Source organism: Crinia signifera, chromosome 6 (assembly GCF_055691185.1).
Source record: "Crinia signifera chromosome 6, ASM5569118v1, whole genome shotgun sequence".
NCBI lineage: Eukaryota > Metazoa > Chordata > Amphibia > Anura > Myobatrachidae > Crinia > Crinia signifera.
The window spans coordinates 244,532,888-244,557,163 of record NC_139222.1 but is presented as its reverse complement, the minus strand read 5'-3'; the positions used below and the strand labels follow the sequence as shown (position 1 = coordinate 244,557,163).

General features: G+C 44.6%; 1 protein-coding gene across 3 annotated transcripts in view; it reads left to right on the top strand.

Moving 5' to 3' along the window:
• The window catches only part of BTRC (beta-transducin repeat containing E3 ubiquitin protein ligase), a 196,752-nt gene that overhangs the window by 113,667 nt on the left and 58,809 nt on the right, over positions 1 to 24,276 (top strand). For all 3 annotated transcript variants that reach the window (XM_083149212.1, XM_083149211.1, XM_083149213.1), the window contains one exon: positions 18,223 to 18,454. In XM_083149212.1, the coding sequence (XP_083005338.1) occupies positions 18,223 to 18,454 (232 nt within the window). The remainder of the gene's footprint in view (positions 1 to 18,222; positions 18,455 to 24,276) is intronic.

Sequence of the window (24,276 nt, the reverse complement as noted above, 5' to 3'; positions counted from 1 at the left end):
GCTTGTGACGGGCGTCTAGTTGGGAGACTTGTTCTAGAAGGGATTGAAATTTTTGTTTCTGTTCTTTGTTTCGGTGGGAGGCGTAGCTAATAATATGGCCACGGATTACTGCTTTGTGTGCCTCCCAGACTAGTGGAGTGCACCCCTGAGCGTTAGCGTTGAGAGTGAAGAAGTCAAGTAAGGCTTCCTTTATCTTGTTTTGAAAGTTTGGGATTTTCAGGAGGGTCTCATTAATACGCCAAGAAGGTTTAGATGCCGGTGTGTCTAGCAGGTTGAAGGATGAGGTGAGGAAGGAGTGATCTGACCAGGAGTTAGGGGTCATGTAGGAGTCAATCAAGTGTGTTGAGGCCATTGGGCAACAAAAGATGAAATCTATTCTTGAGTGTGAGTGGTGGGGCGGGGAAAAAAAGGTGTAGTCCCTGGCAGAAGGGTTTACAGCGCGCCAGGTATCAATGAGATTTGTCTCTCTTACGTGCTTTGCCAATGCGCGGGCTAGAGGGTCTGATCGTGAGGAGGGGTGGGGGGAGGATTTGTCTAGATTTGGGTCTAGAACGCAGTTGAAATCCCCGCCTAGAAATAGGTGGCCTATTTTCTTTTTGTGTAGGAAGTTGAAGAATTTTTTAAAGAAACGTTGTTGGCCAGTGTTGGGGGCGTAAACGTTGGCGAAGGTAACCTCCGTGGGACCCAGTCGACCGGTCACGATGATATATTTACCGTCCGTGTCCCTATACACATATTGTAGCGAGAAGGGCAGTCTATTGTGGATTAGGATGGCAACACCGTTGTGTTTGGTCGTGCTGGAGGAGTATAACACAGTGGAGAAGTGTCTGGAGCGAAGGGTGGGATGACTGGGCTACTTAAAGTGAGATTCTTGAACCAAGATGATATCCGCTTTCAAGGATTGAATAGTGCGGAATAAGAGAGATCGTTTTTGAGGGGTGTTTAGACCCCGTACGTTCATGGAGGTAATGGTTAGTGGCATTTTTGACTAAGTGAGGGGGGGGGGGGGACAGGAGGCTGAAGGGAGGGAATAAAGATAGCTGGGTAAGGCGTTTAGGGGGGGATGGTGAGGGTGGAGAAGGTAAGGGGGGGTCCTGGAGTGCCGAGATATGTGTGAGTAGTTCAAAAATGTGGTAATAGGTATTGTGGGAAGGGGTCAGGTGTGTTGGGAGGAGGGAGTTAGGACTGGGTACGAATCCTCAGGAGAGAGAGGAGGTACTCAGAAGTTGGGACGGAGGTGTCCAGGGAGGTGATGAGCCTTATGGAGGTGGTCACCTCAAAGAGAGGTAAAAGGTGAGGGGACAGTATGTGGGGGGGGGGGGGGGGGGGATCAGGAGGATGAATGATTAGTGGGTCACTGCCCCTGGGTGCATAGGGGTAAAAACATTGTTAAACATCAAAAATTGAAACAGTTAACAGTCTTAACATTGGTAGGTGGGAGAAACCCCAGACGGGGGGCAGTGAGCAGGGGTTGGCCGCGACACCCTTCTCCGCCAAAATTGGCTATGAGGGTAAGTATGATGGAATCAGAGGTTTCCATTGTTCAGGGGTATCGGGACCACACCCCAGCCCCTACCAGCCGCCTCGGGGGTTACACTTAAATTTTAGACCTATCAAAGTTGTCTTAAGCAGTTAGTAGCATAACAGGTGATCATAGAGAGCTGAACCAAATATAGCGATAAGTTGCGGAGGCCCACTAGTAGAGGGGATGTATGGGGGTAGATTTAAGCATGGCTAAAGTTCAACGGAACAGACCAAAACTAAGTTGTAAGGGGGAGTAAATTTTTAACGTAGTGGGGGGGCTCCGTCTGGGGTGGAAGTGGACTCCTCCAGATGGGAGAGTAAGTCTTTACATTCCCGCATGTCTCTGATGAGGACAGTCTTACCATTGAGATCCACCATGAGTTTGAAGGGGAATCCCCATCGGTAACGAATACTGTACCTTTCTCTCGGAGGGCCATTGTGAGGTCTCGGAAGTCTCTTCTTTTCGCAAGGGTGAGAGGAGCTAGGTCTTGGTAGAATTGAAGTTTGGCGGTTTCGAATATGACAGATTTTTTCCCCCTGGTGGCTGAGAGGATTAGTTCCTTGTCCTTGAAGCTTAGGAACCGGATTACCACGTCTCGGGGTGGGTCGATGTCTCGGGGTTTCGGACGAAGCGCGCGGTGTGCTCTTTCCAGTGGGATTTTCCGAGTGCCAATATCCGGGGAGAGGAAGGAGAAGAGGGTAGGGTTCTAGAGCATCTTGGGATATGGATTCGGGAATGTTTTGTATGCGGATGTTGTTCCTACGCTCCCTGTTTTCGAGATCTTCGTTTTTGGTGCGGAGATCGTTTAATTCAGAGATGATGTGGTCTAAGTCTCTGCCCGTGTCGTTCAAAGACTTTTGAAGGCCATCTTGACGGGACTCAAGTTTGGAGGTTCTCGCGGCTAGAGAGGATATGTCTGATTTAATGGAGGCAACCGCTTTATCTAGTTTGATTTCTAGCGAGTCTTTGAGGTCGGTGATGAGGGAGCGGAGGGCCAAGATGTCGTCTTTGGTAGACGGGGATGGGGATGGTGGGCCTTTCTTATCCATGGTTTTAGCGAGGGGGGAAGAGGGGTCTTCGAGTCAATTTATTAGCTCTGGTGAAATGGTGAGAAATGTCCGAGCCTCCTTTTTTAGGTGTTTTAGCGACTGATCTCCGCATGTGAGGAGAGCCTGAGCAGGGCTTCGTGTATAAATAATTATTCAGCAGGGTCTGCTTGTGGGATGCAAGATATGGAGGGCTTGGAGTGGAGGAGTTCAGCGGCCGGGGGTTCTGGGATCCGGGAAGGGATAGGCTAAAGCACCCAGGGGAAGTGGAGGGCGGGCTTTAGGCCGACATAGTAAGTTGCTGTTTAAGTGGCTGAGTGGGGGTGTTGATTGGGACACAGGAGCGAAAGGCGAGACTGCGCTTCAGGATATGCCACGCCTTGGTTTTGAAGTGTCTTGGCAGGCTTAGAGGTGAGGGAAGAGCGTCAGTCTCGTAGGGACGGGGGAAGTAGCCTGAGGGGGTCAGATATGCAGGTACAGGTCCGGTTGCTCTTGGGTGCGGAGACTTTTGGTAGGAGAAAGAGCCTGGCAAGCAGAGATCTTAACAGAAGGCGGGTATATATCTTGTTACGCCTGGTGAGGTTTGGCTGCACTGCGGGGGGGGGTTAGAGATCTGTAAGGCTGAGCTTCTTCCCAGCAGATATTGAGAAAAGTTGCTCCTGGTGTTTCCAGTGGAGGTGATAAGAGGGTACACTTGGACCTGTTTTCGGTTGTGGAAGTAGCCTCAGTGAATAGCTGTGAGGGGGACAGTTTTCTCAAGTTTAGAGACTGTAGTAAATGCACCTGTCCTGCTAAGTATGTGGCTGTGCAGTAGCATAGAGAGCTGCCTGCAGCAGAGGCAGCACAGACTGGGTAGATTCCCAGAGTTTATAGCCCCATATGTGATCAGGGCAGTACAGTAAGGGCTGGTGAGTGCTGTGTGCTCCTGGGGTGCAGGATTAGGGTTTTCAGGAGTTTTAGTAAAGGTGGAGGGGACCAGGCAAAAATGGCGGCCGTGCTCTTTCACTGATCCGGGGGGGGGGGAGTATAGGGCGCCTCTCACCTACTTTCCCCAGGCCCCCGCAGGCTGCAAGGTGCTTATTGTGGGGTTGTGAGCTGTTAGGCCGGGGGCGCAGGTGGTGCAGCTCACCTCACGCTACAGGCAGTAGCGGAGTTGGACGTGGCTCCGGCGGCGTCTGAGGTGGGATATGACCCGGCGGCGGAGGGGGTCTCTCCACGTCCCTCCCTGTCCAGACAAGGATGGTGGGGGTCGGCAGGAGGATACCTCTTCTCCGGCACCTCAGCACGCTCTCCAGGCGGATCTCCGGACGGGGGCGGAAGTCGGGCGGCGTAGTAATTGAGGCCCCGGCTCCGTCACAGGGAACAGGCCGCAACCCGCGAGAGCGCCGGGAGGCACTCCCCGGCTCCGCAGCAACGATCCCAGGTATCTGGGGCACGGGGGAGAGGTGATGGGGTAAGGGGAGACGGTGGGTTTGGGGGGTAGAGAGGTGTAGAGGAAGATTTAAGGTTCGCTTGGACAGGAGCTATCGTTCGGCACGTCTAACCCTTTGTCCTGCCAGGCCACGCCCCCTATCTCATTCTTTTTTTAAGTTTTGTCTATTAAAAGTTTTATGTACTTATTATCTGTATTTATTTTATGTACTTATTATCTGCCAGATAGGCAGACCCATACATTCATTATTTCTATATCTAGAGTCACAAGTTGTGTATGTTAGGCATTAGAGGGAAAAACATGGATAAGGGTTAGTTACAGGAGTAATATATTTACCAGAATGCTGGATCATGACCCTGGCGACCCAGAGAATTCTCCTGTAGTCGTCCAAAAACTGTCCCCAAAACAAAATATCTATATACTAACATATTTCCATTTAATCACAGTGTACGTGATGAACATCAACATCATGACCAAGTCAACTTTCTTTTTTGACATGATGAATAGAAATTTCGTACCCAACTCATTATTGTAGTAAGGGAGGAAATGTGAGTACCTGGAGGAAACCTGTTCAAGCATGCGGAGAATGTAGACGGTTTATACCGATGGTGCCTTGGCCAGGAATCCACACCCAGACCCCATAGCTGTGAAGCACCAAGCTAATCAATGCACATTTTACAATATGAGCCATTCCATCTTTCAATGTTGGTGGCAAGATCGTTGTTGGCACGTAAGTGAGACAAATGGCTAAGGAATTACAGGACTGGACCAAATTGCTAGGTACAATAGTCACCATAGTCCTCATAGGCTTGGTGCTAATGACCTGTTTTTTCAACTGTTTTAAGATCTCGAAATCCTTCTCTGTAAAGGCACCAATGTGGATATGTCATATACACTTTAGCGCATTTATTACTACTTAGAAACTTAAGCCGAGAAAGTAAGTTTTTGGAGCCTGCCGGAAGCCAAGCGCCTAGAGTCTTTTAAATCTAGGTGACACACGGCCAGTAATCAGCTCTCCGCTGTTTTTTGCTGCCTACAAAGAAACATAAACACAGTGCTGATTTCTGGCAGGTTTTTACTGTCCGTTTCTTCTATTATATTTATCTTACAATTTGCCAGGGGGTGAAGTTATTAAGTTTTAGCAGCAGCCATCTATCAAGTTCACAAGTTAACACGATAAAGGCTCCGTGCCGCTCTGATCCTGGGAATGATGAGCCTCATACGGTAATTAACTAAATGAGAAAGTTAAATCTTACTTGAGAGCTCGGAGAGATGAAAGAGAGGTGTTTGTCAGTTTCTCTGTGGAAATTAGAAAGCGGTTTCTGCAATTCCCGGTACTGCTGCTCTGTCATATTTTACATAACCACTGGGAAAACGTCTTGTAATTAGTGCTGTCATGGAGGGTTTTTTTTATGCTGAAGGATGTTAGAATAATTCATTAGGTTATCAAGAAAGGCTTATGTCCTGAAATGATTAGCACAGTGAAATTTTAAACCATTAACGGTAACAAGTTTAGAGCGCACTGCAGTGCAGAGGTACCCGGCTGATGACTCTGCCACTTGTCGTACATTTCCCGGAATTAAACACTATAATGATTACTGGTTTTTTTTCATAGTATTGAGCCAATCACAACCTTTATTGTATCACCCGGAGGTAACAGATACCATGGAATATAAGCAATAGAAATGTATGTTTGTTTGTTTTTTTACCAAGGAAATTTCAATTTATTATGCTGCAAGGTGTTTCTAGCAGATGAGTTGCAGAGAGACCCTGTACCCTCCCACCTCATTGGCTCCACCCACAGAGATTAGAAGGAGACCATGATTTGGGGTGAAAGTGACATGTTGGAGAGATGGAGGATGGTCAGGGACAGTGGCATCATAAGGTGGGCTGCGGCCTGCACCCAGTTGTACCCTCGGAGTGGATGACCCCAAAGTGCTGGGTCGTCTGCAGTCACGCACACACAAGATCCCACTTTATCCACACACCCTTTAGAATAGGCTACACATCCTCATGGGAAGTCCACACCTCTGGCGTGGGAGAGGAGAGATGCAGAGTGTGCTCCAGGAGTCACCACACCACTGATGATGCCTCTAGTCAGAGATGAGAGACACAGGTGGCTTAAGGCAGGAGAGACACAAGAGGAAATGTGGTGGCCGCACTCCATATAGAATAGAATCAACTTTATTGGCCATGTATGCTTGCACACACTAGGATTTTTTTGTGGATTTACAGTGCAGCATCAAGCAGGGATGGAAGGGGGGGGGGGGGAGAAGGCATTACATACATTACATTAAGACATTACATGTGGGGAACACATGCCCGCTGAGCTGCACAGTGCCTAGGCAGCCATCAGCGGCACCACTGGTCACTGCAACAGCCAGGTAGGTAACATTAAGCAGAGACCGTACAGTTATCACATAGGGAGCACATACCCACCGAGCTGAACAGTGCCTAGGCAGCCATCAGCGGCGCCACTGGTCGCCGAAACAGCCAGGTAGGTAACAATACAAGCAGAGACAGTACAGTTATCACACAGGGAACATATTTGGCTGAGGTGCACAGCTCCTAGGCAGCCATCAGCGGCGCCATCTTGATTATGCTTCTCAAAGGCAGCAGTAATAATATTTTTATTTATGTAACAGATCACAAGGGAGTATGGGGGTATGACCATGCTGAAGATTTTACCTTCTTGTTTTTTCTACAGTATTGAATTGGTAATGTATCTTTAAATATTGTCACATGTTAAAATCAGGGGCATGTGGTTTAGCGGTGGACAGCAGACCTATCAATAACAACACAAATCTAGTGGGAATCCCAAAAGAATCCTCCAGGATTTAGGCTGTTGATTTTGACTATATAGTCCAAATCGTTAGCAAGTTAGTGCAAATTGCATCGTGCACTTTTTTGCTGCACCCAATCACGGATCGATACTGATGTGCGGCCCGCTGCATCAGAATTGAAATTAGAAATAGAGTGCAGCCCAGTCTATTCTACTATATTGTAGCGAGGGCCATGCAGCATCGCTCCAGCTCCAAACCCCCCCCCCACACGCATTGTCCCTCCCTCCATCCCTGCCAGCCGCTGCCGCCGGATCGCACCGTGTGTACACAACATTAGTGATCTGCTAGTCCGGTAGAACATTGGCCTACGTGATTTGAGACTGCATTTGGTAGGCCTACAGGTCAATTACATGCACAAAATTGATAGATGTAAATGTACGTTGTGTGCTTTAACTGCTTTTTTTAATTTCCCCTCAAACCTTATGTGGTACTAATTTCTATCGTGGACAGATTGCGGCTGTTCTCTGTGCAGCATCAGACAGTCTGCAATCACATTGACATTTCCATCTCCTTAACATGTTTATGAAATATTACCGCCTGCTCCTCACTTACAGCACCAAGGTTTTCATGGCGATAACGAAGTAAGAACTTAGGACGTATACTGTACCTTTATACTCCTGGAGCAACCCAAGTCTTTGTATTTCTGTTCTCATAACACTCCTTCTTCACAACTTATAGCGTAAACAGTAATTCTGGAATATACGGCAAACGCAGGTTTTTGTTTGTAGGGGAATGTTATTTTATGGAACATTTTTAGTATGATTTTGGGAAATCGCACCCAAAAACCCTATAACTTTTTTTGTTGTTGTGAAAAACACATAAATGACAAGTGAGTGTATAGATTTATTTATTTACAGTTTCTTGGGATTCGGTATGGAATCCCGGCGGTCCGAATCCCGGCGTTCAAAATCCCGACCGCCGAAATCCCGACAAGGGGGGGACGTGGAGCGCCCCAGCCCCGCTCGCTGCGCTCGCCACGCTAAATTATTCTCCCTCTATGGGTGTCGTGGACACCCACGGAGGGAGAAAGTTTCGGCGGTCGGGATTCCAGCGTTGGGATTCTGAACACCGGGATTCCGACTGCGGGGAAATTGACTTTCCCGTTTCTTATATAGCGCAGCATATTGCACTTTACATTTGGATGTGGTCTCCCACTCACTATGCCATACCTCCCAACTGTTACCGAGGTCGACGCGGGACGCAGCGGAGGCGCGCCGAAAATTTTGGGGGTGTGGTCTAATTTCGTGGGCGTGGCCTATAAGCGCAGCTCTCCCGCGAGGCCACGCCCCCATTTTGCCGCTATGGGGGCATGACCCAGAGGCTCTGTGAGCCTCTAGCTTATGCCCCCAGCCCCCTGGCTGCGGGAATAGACGCTGTCCCGCTGAAATCGGGACTGTTGGGAGGTATGCTATGCAGCCCCAATCCTATGCCTCCTTCCTTAAGGTGCCCATACACGTTACAATTATTGTATACAATATTGTATACAATATCGCATCTCATCGCATATCGGTTTTGCGATGAGATCAGATGAGATGTGCAGCACATACTTTTTGTACTAGATCTCATCTGATCTGATCTCATCGCAAAACCGATATGCGATGAGATGCGATATTGTATACAATATTGTATACAATAATTGTAACGTGTATGGGCACCTTAAGGCCTATGTACAACTTAGTGATTAGCCAATGGGCTGAATGTAACCTTAAGACATGAACCAAGTATTCCGTAAAGAGTCTGATCTTCATCTAGTACTTGGGGCATACGTAGCTAACAAAACTTAAGAAACTATCAGATTTTGATTATTTATAATATATTTATAAATTTATTTCATCTCCTCACTTGCCATGTACAAGAAGAAACTAGGCAAAAAATAACAATCCTATATAATAAATACTTTTACCTACTATCAGCATTCTCAGATAAAGGTCTCATGATGGCTTAGCAATTAATTGCATTTACATGCTACTGTATGTAGTATGGAATGGCGGCCGGAAGTGGTTTTAAGACTCCAGCAAAAAAAAGCGGCTAAACTCCCATGTTGTCCTAATCCAGGGCTGGGCAATATTTCGGCCCTCCAGCTGTTGATGAACTACACGTCCCAACATGCCTTTCATCAGTTTAAGCATTACAAAATAGCAAAAGTAAGGCAAAGCATGCTGGGATGTGTAGTTCATCATCAACTGGACGGACGCTTATTGCCCAGCCCTGTAACCTAGTCTGATGCTTGTTGCCTTTGTCATTATTCAGTTGCCTGTTGGACTAGCGTAACATGAGAAGGGCCATATTTAAAAAAAAAAATGTTCTCAGAGGTACCAAAAAATTATAGAGCCAGCTGGGTCTAACATGATTTCTGAATCGTGCCAACAAACACAATTCCCTACAGTCAGTGCAGGAGGTGTAATTTTCCTGGCAAACCGATTGTCTTTTGAAATTCAAGTTTTAAAACCGTAAATATATCTTATTTATCGTTTAATTTGCATTTTGATTTGCAATCAATGCTAATTAAACTGCCAAAGATGTAAAATGCAACTTCTTTCCCCCAGATATATCCAAACATTGTTACAACAGTAGGGCAAGCTGGAGAGAACCATTATGCTCTTCGAAAATAAACCTAGAAAATGTTAGGTCATTTTTCATAAAATGTATATAAACGAGCATTTTGGGGTTTGTTTGTTTTTTTAATGAGCAAAATGGAATCTGGTATATTTGTAAAGTGTTTAGTACATCTGTACAGAGAATACTTTGTGCTTCATCAACACAATACAGTACAAGAATACGGCTATGATGCTTGTAAAAATGCATAAAATTACCACCCTTGCTAATTACTTGTTGTGAGGAGCAAAGGCAAATGCTATGCTGTAAATCAGGGGTAGCCAACTCCAGTCCTCGAGAGCTACCAAGAGTCATGTTTTCCAGCTCACCTCGCAGGTGCACAGGTGCACTCATTACTGACTGACACATTTTAAAAGATCCACAGGTGGAGCTAATTACTTCACTTGTGATTCTGTGAGGAGACCTGGAAAACATTAACTGTTGGTAGCTCTCGAGGACTGGAGTTGGCTACCCCTGCTGTCAATCATGAAGATTAGTGTATTATGTGGGGATCGTCGCTGCAACACTGCAGATTTGCACCGGGCAGATTTTCACTCTGTCTACGTGGTGACTAACCGATTGCAGGGCTCTCCAAATTCACACAGCAGCGATCAGGTCTGAATAACTTGCGCAATGAACCCCTGTGACCGGAAATGCCGCTGAAGAGGATCCTGAAGGTCGCCACGGACATCGGGGGACGAGGTAAGTATGAAAACATTTTTAATATTCTGAAAAAAACACGGTTTTCGGAATTTTTTTCTTCATACTTACCTCGTTCCCCGATGTCCGCGGCGACCTTCAGGATACTCTTCAGCGGCATCTCCAATCCCAGGGGTGCATTGCGCAAGTTATTCAGACCTGATCGCTGCTGTGTGAATTTGAAGAGCCCTGTGATCGGTTAGTCACCACCTAGACAGAGTGAAATCCGCCCGGTGAAAATGACACCACTTACCACCAGCTACATTGTCTGCAGAAAACTGCAAATGAACTGCGGCATAGAAGTCTTCGTGGCATTCTGAGGCTTTGGCGGTAATGTAGTTATCACCGCTGCTCATGGTTATTTCCTGGTGTCATACATTATTCACATTAATAAACGAGCAGAGCCCCAGAGTCAGTAACCTTTTGGAGGACACTTTCTTACCTTGGGAACTGCTGTGTAAATATTGAACATTGATCCCATGTTTCCTTATGTTGAGTTTCTTTGTTTAATTGTGTGGTTAGGTGGCAGTTAATTCAACATTTTTATAGAGAGAGGGCCATTTATTGATGATCTAGTGTAATCAATCATAACAACAGGGGCTCTTAACTTGAGTGAATTTTAGGGGCAATCTAACCTTGAAATGAAATGTGCTTTTACATCACATGCGACTGAGCTGAAGATATCTGAGCGAACCATCATTTGATTAAATATATTTGTATAAATTTAAAAGCAGTTAAGCAGGGATGTTTTTTATACTGGATTCTCTGTGAAGTCCACTAACCAGGGCTATTTTTCAGCAGGCTCCAGCAGTAACTGAGGCCCTTATTCTAGTTCACTCTTTCTGACAAAATATTTCTTAGATGGACAAAACCATGTGCACTGCAGGTGAGGCAGGTGTTACTTGTGCAGAGAGAATTAGATTTGGGTGAGGTTTTACACCTGCCTCACCTGCAGTCAGTGCCAGATTAAGCCTTCGGGGGGCCCGGGGCACTTTAGACAGGGGGGCCCCCTTGCACTTGTCATTACTGGCCACAAACTGCATGGGAGAATATTACACTGTCAAAACACAGAGTAAAAGCAGTATAAACTTGGTCAATGGGTAACTGCAGGGGATATATACAGTAGATATAGATAATATGTATATATATATATATATATACATATATATATATATATACATATATATATATACATACACACACACATATACATAAATACATACCACATGAAAAGCCTGTGTTTGTCCCTCTGCACCTTACTCTGTAGGCGACCTCACAGTCCCAGTGCTGCCTCTGATTAAAAACCCTCCCATGACTAGGCTGCTGCTGCTGTTCTCCATGGGCCTGAGAAGCATGTAATGAGCTCCACCAATCAGAGCTCAGCACAAACATCTCAGCCTCTGCCCTCTGGTTCAAAGTGTCATGGGACTTAATCAACTCCCAGTAATGCACTGCACACTTGTGCAGTCAGTGTGCCTTCGCTCCCGATGCTCAGCACCATTAAACATTGTCACATTGGCAGATATGTGAAGCTGCAGCACTACCCCACTCCCATGCACAAAACCTTTAGCTAAAAAAAAAAAAAAAAAACATATATTTTTTTAAAAAGACATACCAACCACAGGGGGCCCCTAGCTAGAGGGGGCCCAGGGGCACTGACCCCTTGTGCCCCCATTATAATCCAGCCCTGCCTGCAGTGCACATGGTTTTGTCCATCTAAGAAATATTTTGTCAGAAAGAGTGAACTAGAATAAGGGCCTCAGTTCCTGCTGGAGCCTGCTGAAAAATAGCCCTGCCACTAACATAGTAAATTGCAGTACAACTCAATGATGTTTTAACTGGGCCTGAAAACAGCCCTATACAGTAAAGCCTAACAGCCTTCCTCATGATTCTCACTCCTGCTCTCTACCCTCCTCAGCTTTTCCAGGTTCCCCAGTAGCGTAACTACAAAAATATGCTCCTCCCTGCCGGAAAATTTCGGCAGCGCCCCCCAACCCCCTCATCACCCCCCAGTAAAGTTAATCCTCACCCATCTGCTTGCCGCCGGGTCTACAGGACTTCCAAATCTACTTGCCTGCAGTCCCTGCGCTCTTCCTGCTGCTAATGAAAAATGCCTCCAACAAAATGACTGCCCCTAACAGCAGACCGTTTTTAAGGATACTAGAGGAGGTCGCCTCCTCTAGCATCCTCAAAACCTGTCTGCTGCAAGGGAATGGACATTTTGTTAGGGCTATTTTTCATTAGCAGCAGCAGCAGGTGGAGCGCCTGGAGTCGGGTCTGCAGGTCCCAGCAGGCAGCAGCGGTTCAGTGATAGCCCCGGCACCCACATTTACTCAGTGCATCCCTGCCACGGCGGGGTCTGCTATGCTATTGTTAATCCAAAGCGGTTCACCTTCTAGTTTTACTTCCCAACCTGGCCCTGCTCATACGAGCGAGGTCTTCTGGACTCTAGCACTCTCCTTGCCTCCAGTGCACTCTGTCAGTCGGGGTCTCTGGGTGGGTGGGAATTGTTAGGTTGACAGTGTCTAGGTCCACAGAGAATAAGTTGAACACTATTGGTCGACATGTGAAAAAGGTTGACACAAGCAAAAGCTCGCAATGGAAATGGTCGACACAGGATAAAGGTTAACGCAAAATAGGTGAAGATAGACTTAATGCGCATATAGGAGGCCAAAAGACAGTCCCCCTGAAGGTACCTTACACTTTCACCAAATACCGTGAAACAAGCAGATTTAGGAGAATACGACCTCTTTGACGCTCTTTCGGTCTGATTGGATGATATATTCACAATGTTATTCTCCTGGGTTGACTTGAGTATCCTATGAGAGTAACAGCATGAATATACCATCCAATCAGAACAGAAGGGTTTTTTTTCACGTTTTTTAGTGTCTATGTCGAGATCTGTAGACACGGACACCGTATAATCGTCCTGTGTCCTCTCCTAGGGCTCGCTGGGCTTGCCATGCTTCGGACACCATTCTATTCCCCCTCTATGCCCATTTGGATTGTGAAGTAAGAACAAGTGGGTTTAAGACAAAAATCATGTAAAACCATTATCTACCTTCTTTCATGTGTGGACCTACTGCCTCTCGGACGAGTTTTTGACCAGATACTCTCTGTTATCGTCTTTCTGCCCTTTTTCAGGATAAGGGTCAACCAGAGCTGCTGCTATGGGTCTCTTTCTGTTGTATAATACGGTTTTATAGGTTTGTTTTTCAAAACTGTATTGTCTGTTTGAGCCTTTTCTATATATTGTTTTTAGTTTTGTGTTCCATGAACATTTGGGGGCGCCATATAAATAAAAGATGTCAATGTTCATAATATCTATTGCTATATATAATGTATCACTGTGTGTACCAATACGGTATCCGGTCATCTGGAGAGTGACTAGGAATGGTTGATTGACACTAGGTTGGCATTGACAGAAGGTTGACACAAAGGTTGACATAAACAAGGTTGACACAGGAAAAGGTCAACGCGTTTTTTCATGTTGTGTGTGTGGTTTTTGTTCTGTTTTTTTTAAACAGACTTGTTCATACTTTACCATCCTAGTGGACATTGAGGGGGAATATAACCATTGACTATTCTTTGGTGTTGACCTAATCACTGTTGACCTAGACATTGTCGACCATATATACCAGAACCAATCAATACTTGGTACAATAGTGTATTGTTGAAGTGTAGGAATTGTTGAAGATTAGGGGTGTGGTATGCTGGCCCGACAGTTGGGATCAGTACACAGTCATCGGAAACTGAACTGCCGGTATTCTGACAGAGTGGCTCGGTGGCTTGCCACAGTGGGGGTTGTGGACCCCCATGAGGGAGAATAGCCCCTGTCAGTCAGGCATTTTACAGCTGGGATTCCGATGTCGGTGTACTGACCATCGGAATCCCAACTGTCGCTCTGTTATCCGGCACCTGAAAATTAGCAACTGTTAAAGTTCTAATGCACTCGCTATATACTTAATTAGCATTCTTTTATAACGTGCATTAACTCTAACGAAGACTGCAGGTAACACTGAATTGGAAATAAAGCCAATGCCTGTGAATGCACTGGATGGACCTGCTGCACATTTTTTAAGTATTGATTTTTAAAAGCTCGCACAATAGGCTTTATGCTGGCCATACATTCGAACAACCGTATGCAGGACATAGGATTGATCAAACAATAAAACGCGTACGATCTGCCAATCCAACTGCTCATACGATCATCACATATGATCAGGGGTTAAAGTGAGGGGGAACGGGGTGGAACGGAGTTCCACCACCTCTAATGGTAGGGGGAACTGAGTTCCACCTCTACCACAGTCCTGAACAGTAATTCCAACAGAAAAGCCTGTCCCAGTGGCTTCTTATTCTGGCACGGCGTATGTGATGTAAAGTTAGATGAACAACTGTTGACATTATGTGTATAAGGGGCATTACTGTGTGTTTTAATATGAATCAAGGGCACTACAAGCAGTGTAATGTGTATATGATCGTGCTACAATGTGTTGTGGGAACACTATCCCTTTATGGCATGTAGGACACAAATTCCCAGGCACTGGTTTAGGCTCTGCCTAAAGGGAGGGGTGGGGGTGGGGTTGGTGTTAGGGGAATGGAGTTCCACCACCTCTCCAGGACCACTTTAAGCCCTGCATATGATCATTGGAGCCACTTATTGACCCGGGGTCCTGCGCATTGTACCAATAGTCCTCACGATGCACACGCAATCGATCGCACGATCCGGGGAAATCGTGCATTTGGTCCTGATATCATTCTGATGTATGGCCGGCTTGAGTCTTCAGGTTGGTTAGCATTACTGCCTCACAGCACTGAGGTCATGGGTTCAATATCCACCATGGCCCTAACTGTGCGGAGTTTGTATATTCTCCCCGTACTTGCGTGGGTGTCCTCCGGTTTCCACCCACAATCCAAAAATATACTGGTAGGTTAATTGTCTCCCAAAAAATTAACCCTAGAATGGCTGTGTGTGCATGTACATGTGATAGGGAATACAGATTGTAAGCTCCACTGGGGCAGGGACTGATGTGAATGGTCAAATATTCTCTGTAAAGCGCTGCGGAATCTGTGTGCGCTATATAAGAAACTGGTAATAAATAAATAATAAAACCAAATCTTTCTAAGGTGTTCTTCCAGTAATCACCGAAAACCTATTACTCATATTGTGATTAGTGTCTACACAGTGAGCGTGTGCCTACTGTAAGCTTTCATTTGCTGCACCAGCTACTGTATATCTGTAATTGAAAGTTAGATCGTAAAATCTATTCTCTAACACTACTGTCATTAACATCCTAGATTGGTATCATCACTAAAACTCTCTGAAGCATTTCCCACAACCGTCGAACTCACTGACCTGCTTTACCAGCTAAATGGGTCCTACTCCTTTTACTGAAACGTTGCTACAGTACAGCTTTGTCCTACCGGTCATAGAACTACACCGATGGCACCAAAATAACTGTAATAAACTATGCAATTTTTTTAAATGATTTTATTTTTATTTTGTAAGTGGGGGCGGGTTATATATTTTCTTGAATATAATAAAAATTCATAAATCATGAAGACTTCAGGTTGGTGAAAGACTTTGCACTTGGCCTCAGCGATGTATTTAAAAAAAAAAAATCTGTGCATTGTGGTAGATACTCTTCCCATGTGACTATATATAAAATGTGTTGTTATTATTAATATGTATCTATAATTTATTTAATCCACATCTTTTTTTGGGGGCCCAGCTGTGCTGCGATTTATCTCCAGTAAGTTCAAAAAACATTTTAGGTCGGTGCGATTTTACTCTGATAGTTGACTCTCCTTGGGCAATACCAGCACGAGAACTTCAAAGGGGTCATGATGCCAGAATACCGGCAGGTGGCATCTCGAATGGTGAGTATTTAGAGAGGGAGTACAGGGGGGTTAGGTTTAGTGGGGTGCTAAAGGTGCGTACACACGGGGGCGATTATTGCAAATATCGCTGGAAATATGGTTGCTGAGCGACTATATTGCCAGCGATGGGAGTGTGCACCAGCGATAAATAGCCGAGTGCGCACTCCCGTTTTTAGCCCCTGAATGGTCGCTGGTCGGAGGAGCATGCTCCTCCGACCAGCGACTTCCACTGCCTCTTCTCCTGGCAGTGTGACATTTTCATCTGCGACCATCTCTGGTCGCAGATGAAAACGGGACACTGAGCAATATGATTGCTGAGCAATATATTGCCAGCGATCATATTGCCCCGTGTGTACGCGCCATTAGAGTTAGGCTGCGGGTAGGGGAAGGTTAGGGTTAGGCTGCAGGGCGGGGAAGGTTAGTGTTAAGTTGCGGAGAGTAGGAGTTGGGTTTAGGCACTTACAAGTGGTGGTTAGTGTAATGCTGTGTACACACGGTCCAATTTCCTTTCCGATGTTGACGATATAGTCAACATCGGATCGGCATCGGATGCAGATCGCAAGGGTTTTAACCCTTGCGATCCCGATCCGATCCCGATGCGCGTTCACCTATCGGAAGCCAGAAAGTCTTGGCTGCCTTGTCTATATAGTGCAGATCTGCACTATGTAGTCAAGATAGGATGCAAATCGGATGTGCCTTAAGATCCTATCCACGATCCTATCTGATCAGATCGTGGATACGATCTTAAGGCACATCTACCGTGTGTACACACCGTTAGACTGCCGGGCAGGAGGTTATGGTTGGGCTGCTACTAAGGAGGGGTAGGGGGAGAGGGTTGGGTGCCTAAGGAGCCCTTGTTGGCATTATCCCTATCGGTGGGCTGGGGTTGGTGTTATAACCACCAGGATCCTGAGCAGCAGGATATCATCCTTTTAGCACCGATGCCATGATTAGAAACCAAGGTTGGTATTGAATTATTATATTGCTTCCGATCTCCCATCTAAAATGACGGGAGATCATAGGGTGGTAGTCAATTGATCTATTTTTTGCGCATATCGCGCTCATTCTGGTTAGGTTTAGCAATGCATTTGTTTCAGTTCACCACCCCAGGGATAGTGAGCCAAAATGCTGTTGAAAAACAATTAATTACCACTCCAAATGCATACTGCACTTTTTTTGCAGTAGGTACTGGCTTTTCATGGACCCTATGTGATTACAGGGTAATTTGCTGCACAAAACAAATGGGTTCTAATGGGATAGTCTGAATTTTCCATTGGCCTTCTTGTGATAAAAGCCCTTTTTTTCTTGCAGCAAATTACTGCGGGTAATGTTTCAGTATTATTATTTTTTACCATTATTACCATTTCAAAGCACAGTAGCCAGTTTATCATTACCGGGAGGGCAAAGTTAATGTGTGATAACTACAAACTGCTCATATGACTCCCTTCCTTATTCTCCCTTTATGGTTTTCATATTTTAAGGCTCTGTGTTGGAACAGACCTCACTTGCTAGCTTTTGCTGGTATTGCTATGAAATTAACACTGGATTGTATTATTTCTATGCAGGGTAAATACTGGCGGCTTTGCATGCGTACCTCAAATGTTAGACAGCTTCTTTTTTTTTTACACTGCAATTTCGATTTTAGTTTGAACACTCCCCACCCAAATTTAACTCTCTCTGCACATCTTACATCTGCCCCACCTGCAGCAAGGTTTTACCCTATATTGTTCGTTTTTTTTTTTTTTCTTCGCTATTCTTGCAAATCTGAATTATGCCTCAAGTTTCCTGTTTCTTCCTCGGTCCTGACCTTTATGTGTTTGCGTGTAACAGACTCCCACCGAAACGTATTCATAGCCCTGTACTAAATCGTTTGCAAGCCTCGCTGTGGAAGAACATGAAATTCATTTCAGTACTTTAAAGTGTCACTCTGATTTCCCATTTACCAGTCTCTGGTATTTTATGTGCACTTCCAGCCTGGGTGGTAATGTCCTCTCCGAGTTCCTTGCAAGGATATGGGGCTGTTTGCTGGCTGACAGTAGCAAATGGATACTCCCTATCAGCCAATTTATATGTCGGAATCTTTTTTTTCCCTGTTGTGTAACAGATGTATTTACTAAATTTATGTGTGCTTGAGCTGTGTGTCATGTACTATTGCTTTTTCTTTTATTTATTTTTCTGGTTGCTTTTTTTTTTCTCCCACAGACAAAACTTGCCAATGGCATTTCCAGCATGATTGTGCCCAAGCAGAGGAAGCTGTCCGCAAACTTCGAGAAGGAAAAGGACCTCTGTGTCAAGTACTTCGAGCAGTGGTCCGAGTGTGATCAAGTGGAGTTTGTCGAACATCTGATCTCTCGAATGTGCCACTACCAACATGGGCATATAAACACATACCTAAAGCCAATGTTACAGCGGGATTTTATCACTGCACTTCCAGGTATATTCTGTGTGTGCTGAAGTTTTTGTTGTGTGTTCTGACTTTAGCTAAAAAGGAAACTTTAATATCACACACTTTAACTAATTACAAACATACGTTTTAGTTCTACAGGTTGTATATATCCCTGGATATCTGTTATCCAAATCATTCCGAAAACCATAGTTTCCAGAATGTACCCCCCCCCCCCAACATCACTACTTGGGACTACTGTAACTGGCACTACTGGGGACAGGATGTGTGACTGGCACTACTGGGGACAGGATGTGTGACTGGCACTACTGGGGACAGGATGTGTGACTGGCACTACTGGGGACAGGATGTGTGACTGGCGCTCCTGGGGACAGGGTGTGGGACTGGCGCTACTGGTGACAGGGTGTGGGACTGGCGCTACTGGTGACAGGGTGTGGGACTGGCACTAAATATGCGCAAGAAAATGATTGTTTAGCATTCAAATTCAGTGCAAAGTTTGCGCACGGTTTTGAAACCTTGTTTCATGCACAAATAAAATATATCTGTATGTTTTTCATGTGTTTTCATGTGTTTTATACAACATAAATGCATTTTGTGTTCACACATGGGTCCTGTCCTCAAGATTCCTCACTGAAATATAAAAATGTTCAGAATTACAGAATAATCCATTATCCAAAACACTTCTGGTACCGAGCATTTTAGATAAAGGATAATCAAAATATTTCCATTTAACAAAAAAATGAGGAGTCTGTATTAAGTTACCCTTTTGTTCATGATAATATTTGGGGGCTCTGTAGAATGTTACAGTATTTTGGCATTGCAGCATTTACCCACTGAGCTCTTCCCTGCTATGCATCCAAATGTGATAACTCTTTTCCAGCATCCATTCCTATCCCTATTCAATAAGAGTAGGATTCTGGAGAAATCCGTTCTTCTTCTGCAGTCCCCATATCTGCCTATGGGGACTCTGAAGTACAACAATTGTTCTGTTCGATGAGAATACATAACTCTGTCTCAGGATACTTAGGGGCTCATTTACTAACATTAATTTTACTACAATAATGTGAGTGTGTTTTCACACCAGTTTCAAATTATTTTAGATTCACCTGAATATACTCAAGGGCTTTTTGAGCAGTTTTTGTGAAAAACGACTCCAAACCCCTCAATTCCAATTTTTTTTTAGTAAGCAGATCGCATTTCACATATTTATAATGGGAAATGTGATCTGCCAAAATGTACTAATATAAAATGTGAATATCAAATCACCTTTGAACCTGTGATAATAGGAACAGTGTAAAAAAAATGTTCACCTCCCCAGGGTCCAGGGATCAATGCTCCATGAGGGCTGGAGGTCTGCGGGGCTTCTGGAGCTGTGACTCCCTGTGCAGTAAAGTGATGCTGCAAAGCGGCAGACCGCTTTATAGCACCAGGGCTCACGGGGGAAGTTTACTTCAGCCTTTTTTATAGGTTTTTTACCAGAGTAATAATTTTATTTGAATTTAATATTCTCTCACAAAGGGGTATTTTTAACAAACTAGTAGCTGCATCTATATCCATTGTGTGTGTGTGTGTGTGTGTGTGTGTGTGTGTAAGATCCAACTCAGCCAGCACTCAATAGATTCTCACAGCAGCTCGCCCCGGTACCTAATAAGATAATGCACCAAATCCAGACAACAACGGCACTCCAGAGTTATTGATAAAATGTAAAAAGTGGAACAGTATTACATTACACTAGTGAGCTGGCCGGAAGCGAAAGCTAGTCTGCTACCTTGTATTTGTGCATCTGAAAGAAAGATATGTAGTTTCACTCTCTACCAGCAGATGGCAGAGTTTCGGATACTCATGGACAATAGAATAGAATCAACTTTATTGGCCATGTGTGCTTGCGCACACTAGGAATTTTTTGTGGTTTACAGTGCAGCATCAAGCAGGGATGAAATGGGGGGGGACATTACATACATTCCATTGAGACATTACATTAAGAGCATTTAGACATCACTTGCGGGGATCAAATCACATGCCCGCCGAGCTGCACAGCGCCTAGGGAGCCATCAGCGGCGCCACTGGTCGTTGCAGCAGCCAGGTAGGTAGCAATATAAGCAGGGACAGTACAGTTATCACACGGGGAACACCTACCCGCCGAGTTGCACAGCGCCTAGGCAGCAATCAGCGGCGTCACTGATCATTGCAGCAGCCAGGTAGATAATAATGCAAGCAGAGACAGTACAGTTATCACACAGGGAACCCACACCCGCCAAGCTGCACAGCGTCTAGGCAGCCATCCGCGGCACCACTAGCGCCATAGATATACATACATACATACATACATACATACATACATACATACTTACCGGGGATAATTGGATTCTCCCCGTATCTCTATTTATACTGTGCTTGAGCTTTGGGCTCAGTGTTTAAAATATTTTTAGTTTTTTCTACTATGTACTCAATATGATATGACATGTGATGCCAAAGGGAAAGCTCTGCAAAAATTTTTAATTACATGGCACTTAACATATTATTAATCAGTAACCAGAAAGTAAAGTATTGAATTAGACCAGACGTGTCATCATGACATATGAAGTGTATTCGCATGGGATAAGCAGTAACCCTGATTCCTTAGTACATAGAATTATTCTTTCACTTACTTCAGGCTGATGCAAATTAAGGTTGTCTCACTTGCAATAGATGCAGCCGGTATACTAGGTCGACATTGAGAAGGCTGACATGCATAAGGATGACCACTGAAGGTCAACACACTCAAAATGTCGACATGGCTTTAGGTTGACAGGGTTATTAGGTCAACACAATCATTATGTCAACATTGGAAAGGTTGATGTGAAAAGGTCAACATGGGTTTTTCACATTTTTCCCTGCCGACAGGCGCTATTTCATGCCCTACCATCCACTAGGGCGCGGAGGGAGGATAGAATAATGTACCGAGCTTAGCGAGGCACCGTGCCCGAAGCATTACAGCACAGCTGTGCACCAATATGGTGTTCATGTCAGCATTCGGGGGGGGGGGAAATGGGTGATAAGGTCAACACATGAATTCAGTCGACACGTTAATTAGGTCGACAGACACATTAGGTTGACCTGAAAAGGTGGGCCTGAGTTTTCATTTTTTATATGTGTATTATGACATTTAAAAATTGTTACTTGGATAGTAAAGTATGAAAAACCTCCTTTTTTGAAAAAAAAAAAAAAACATGAAAAATTCATGCCGACCTTCTTCATATCGACCACATGCTTGTAGACCTAGTGACCGCATGCCCATTAGTCCATAGTATTCTGCATCCTAGATCATCCTTTTCATAGTAAACTGCAGAGATTTACCAGTACCAAATATACTTTGTATTCCCTAACATTTGATTACCTCAAACATGTTCTAAACAAACGTAACACAATGAGGAATTGTGGGGATGGGAGTTTGCTTTTTTGTGTGTTTGTTTTTTGTGGGGTTGTATGTTTGTGTATGTTTTTTTTTTTTCTTTTTTTTTAACCAAGTTTTAAATCAATTGCTTTGATACTGGGTAGCAGATGGTTAAACCAAAGCAATCGGCCTACGACAGACACAAGATATTAAGTTTTAACGGCGTAAACATGCCCAGTTAGATGTCAGCTGGGTTGGGTGGCTAGGGGCCAGTTGTCCCTCTGGGCTTGTGATGTTTTAATGATTTGAGTCCCATAGGAAGGCCACTTGTCCACCACAAAAGCAGATGCAATATAGCTTTCAGCTGCTCAGAACCTCTTGGGATCCAGACATGTCCATCATATGTTTTATGGTGCAGTTGATTACATAGACGAGCGAGCTTTATTATTTGTGAGGGTCTGCTGCAGCTAATAATTGTTTACTATTCACACAGTCCCAACTTTTTTTTTTCCTTTGCTGTTGTGGAACGTCTTGTATCATGCTAATTATTGTAATACATTCAAAATGTCATAATCATCTGCCCTAGCAGCCAACTGTTTCTATCATGAGTCATGAATTAGATGTGTATAAGACAAATAAATGGAATTAAAGCATTGAAGCAGGGCATTTAATGAGCATGTACAATGCATTTAATTCACATTCAATAGGGTGTCTCTTTGCTGCAACGTTGTTGCTATACAAAGTCTCCTACATCTTGATAAAAACAATACTACCAAAAATAAAGCAGGTGGTATTGTGGGGATTAGCAATACCCATTTACTCCATTATGAACCAGTCTACCACCTAGGTATTTGTACACTGGTTCAGCTTGTTTGCAACCCGGCTGAGACCCCTTTCAGACCTGCAACCAGACACTGCTTATTGCATGGGCGATGATGTCACTGCTCAACGGTGCAGCCTGTTGCTTGATGATGAGATATCTCCCACCGTCAGCTCTCCCTATCCCTTGGTTTTATCGACCCAGCTTTGCTGTTTACAATGCAACTTAACCCGGGTGCTTCCCAGGACCAACCCTGCAAGCTATCTGGACTTTGGTTAACCCTTTTCCACTCCAGGCTTATCATATCAATAACCCTGGTTTTTAGAGCCAGTGGAAAAAAGGGTATCATATCAGACTCATGGTGACCTCACCGCCAACACCACCAAAGCCTGCACTTGGAGGTGAGATGCTCTCCAATCGCCGGTTCTGATGGGTCGCATCAACCCCAGCTTGCCCATTCAGACTGCGCAAATAGCCTGGTTGAGTCATTGTTCAATCCTGCTCGCTGCCAGAGTTTAAATGCAGGGTCACTGCGCAAGATCCTGGGTGGCTGCGCATTCGTGTGAAATAGCCCAGGATATTACTGGCAAAGGTATTAGTGGTTTGTTGATGAACTGTGCAGAGATTGTTGAGCGAGTTTTGCATTTTATTTTATTTTTGCACTGATTTTGGAGATCGATAGATGACATTTGAGAGCAGATGAAAGGTGGCGGGGTATCGGGTAAACCCATTGGAGATCAGGTGCATCTAATTCACCTTCATGAAATTGTGGAGATACCCAACACCGACCTGGGGCTATTATACTAGTTGTAATAACCATAAAGTCATTTTATTTTTTAAAAACATCACTCTAGATCAGTGGTTCTCAAACTCGGTCCTCAGGACCACACACAGTTCATGTTTTCCAGGTCACCCTGTAGGTGCACAGATGCATTCATTACTGACTGACACATTTTAAAAGATCCACGGGTGAAGTTAATTATTGCACTTGACTTGGGGGGTTGTTTTGGTTCACTCGCAAAGGCACAATCACTTTCTAATGGACAAAACCATGTGCACTGCAGGTGGGGCTGATGTAATAATATGTGCAGAGAGAATTAGATTTGGGTGTTTTCTTGTTTCTGTGCAGGGCAAATACTGGCTGCTTTATTTTTACACTACAATATAGATATCAGTTTGAAGTACACCCCCCGCCCAAATCTAACTCTCTCTGAACATGGTACATCAGCCCCACCTGCAGTGCATATGGTTTTGGCCATTAGAGAGTGATTTTGCCTTTGCAAAACATGCACTGTGTGGGGTCCTAAGGACCGACTTTAAGAACCTGTGCTCTAGATCATATTCTACTTTGCTCATACATAGATTTTATATTGAGCCACATACAGTAGATAAAGAAGGGTTTTATGGAGTCCCTTGACTTGTATGTTGTTGACTGTATTTGGACTGCCGACATCTTGACTACAGGTATCCTGTACCAAACCCAGAGGATTAAGGCATTGCAGTCCAATGGGACGGGGACTTTATTTAGCACATATTGGAACACTACATATAATGATTAAATTGATGCAAAATTCATTAGATTTAGTACTGTATTGTTGAAGTACGTTAAATAGCAACAAATAAAAATACTTAAAAGGATCATCCGCACATGTATGGGCT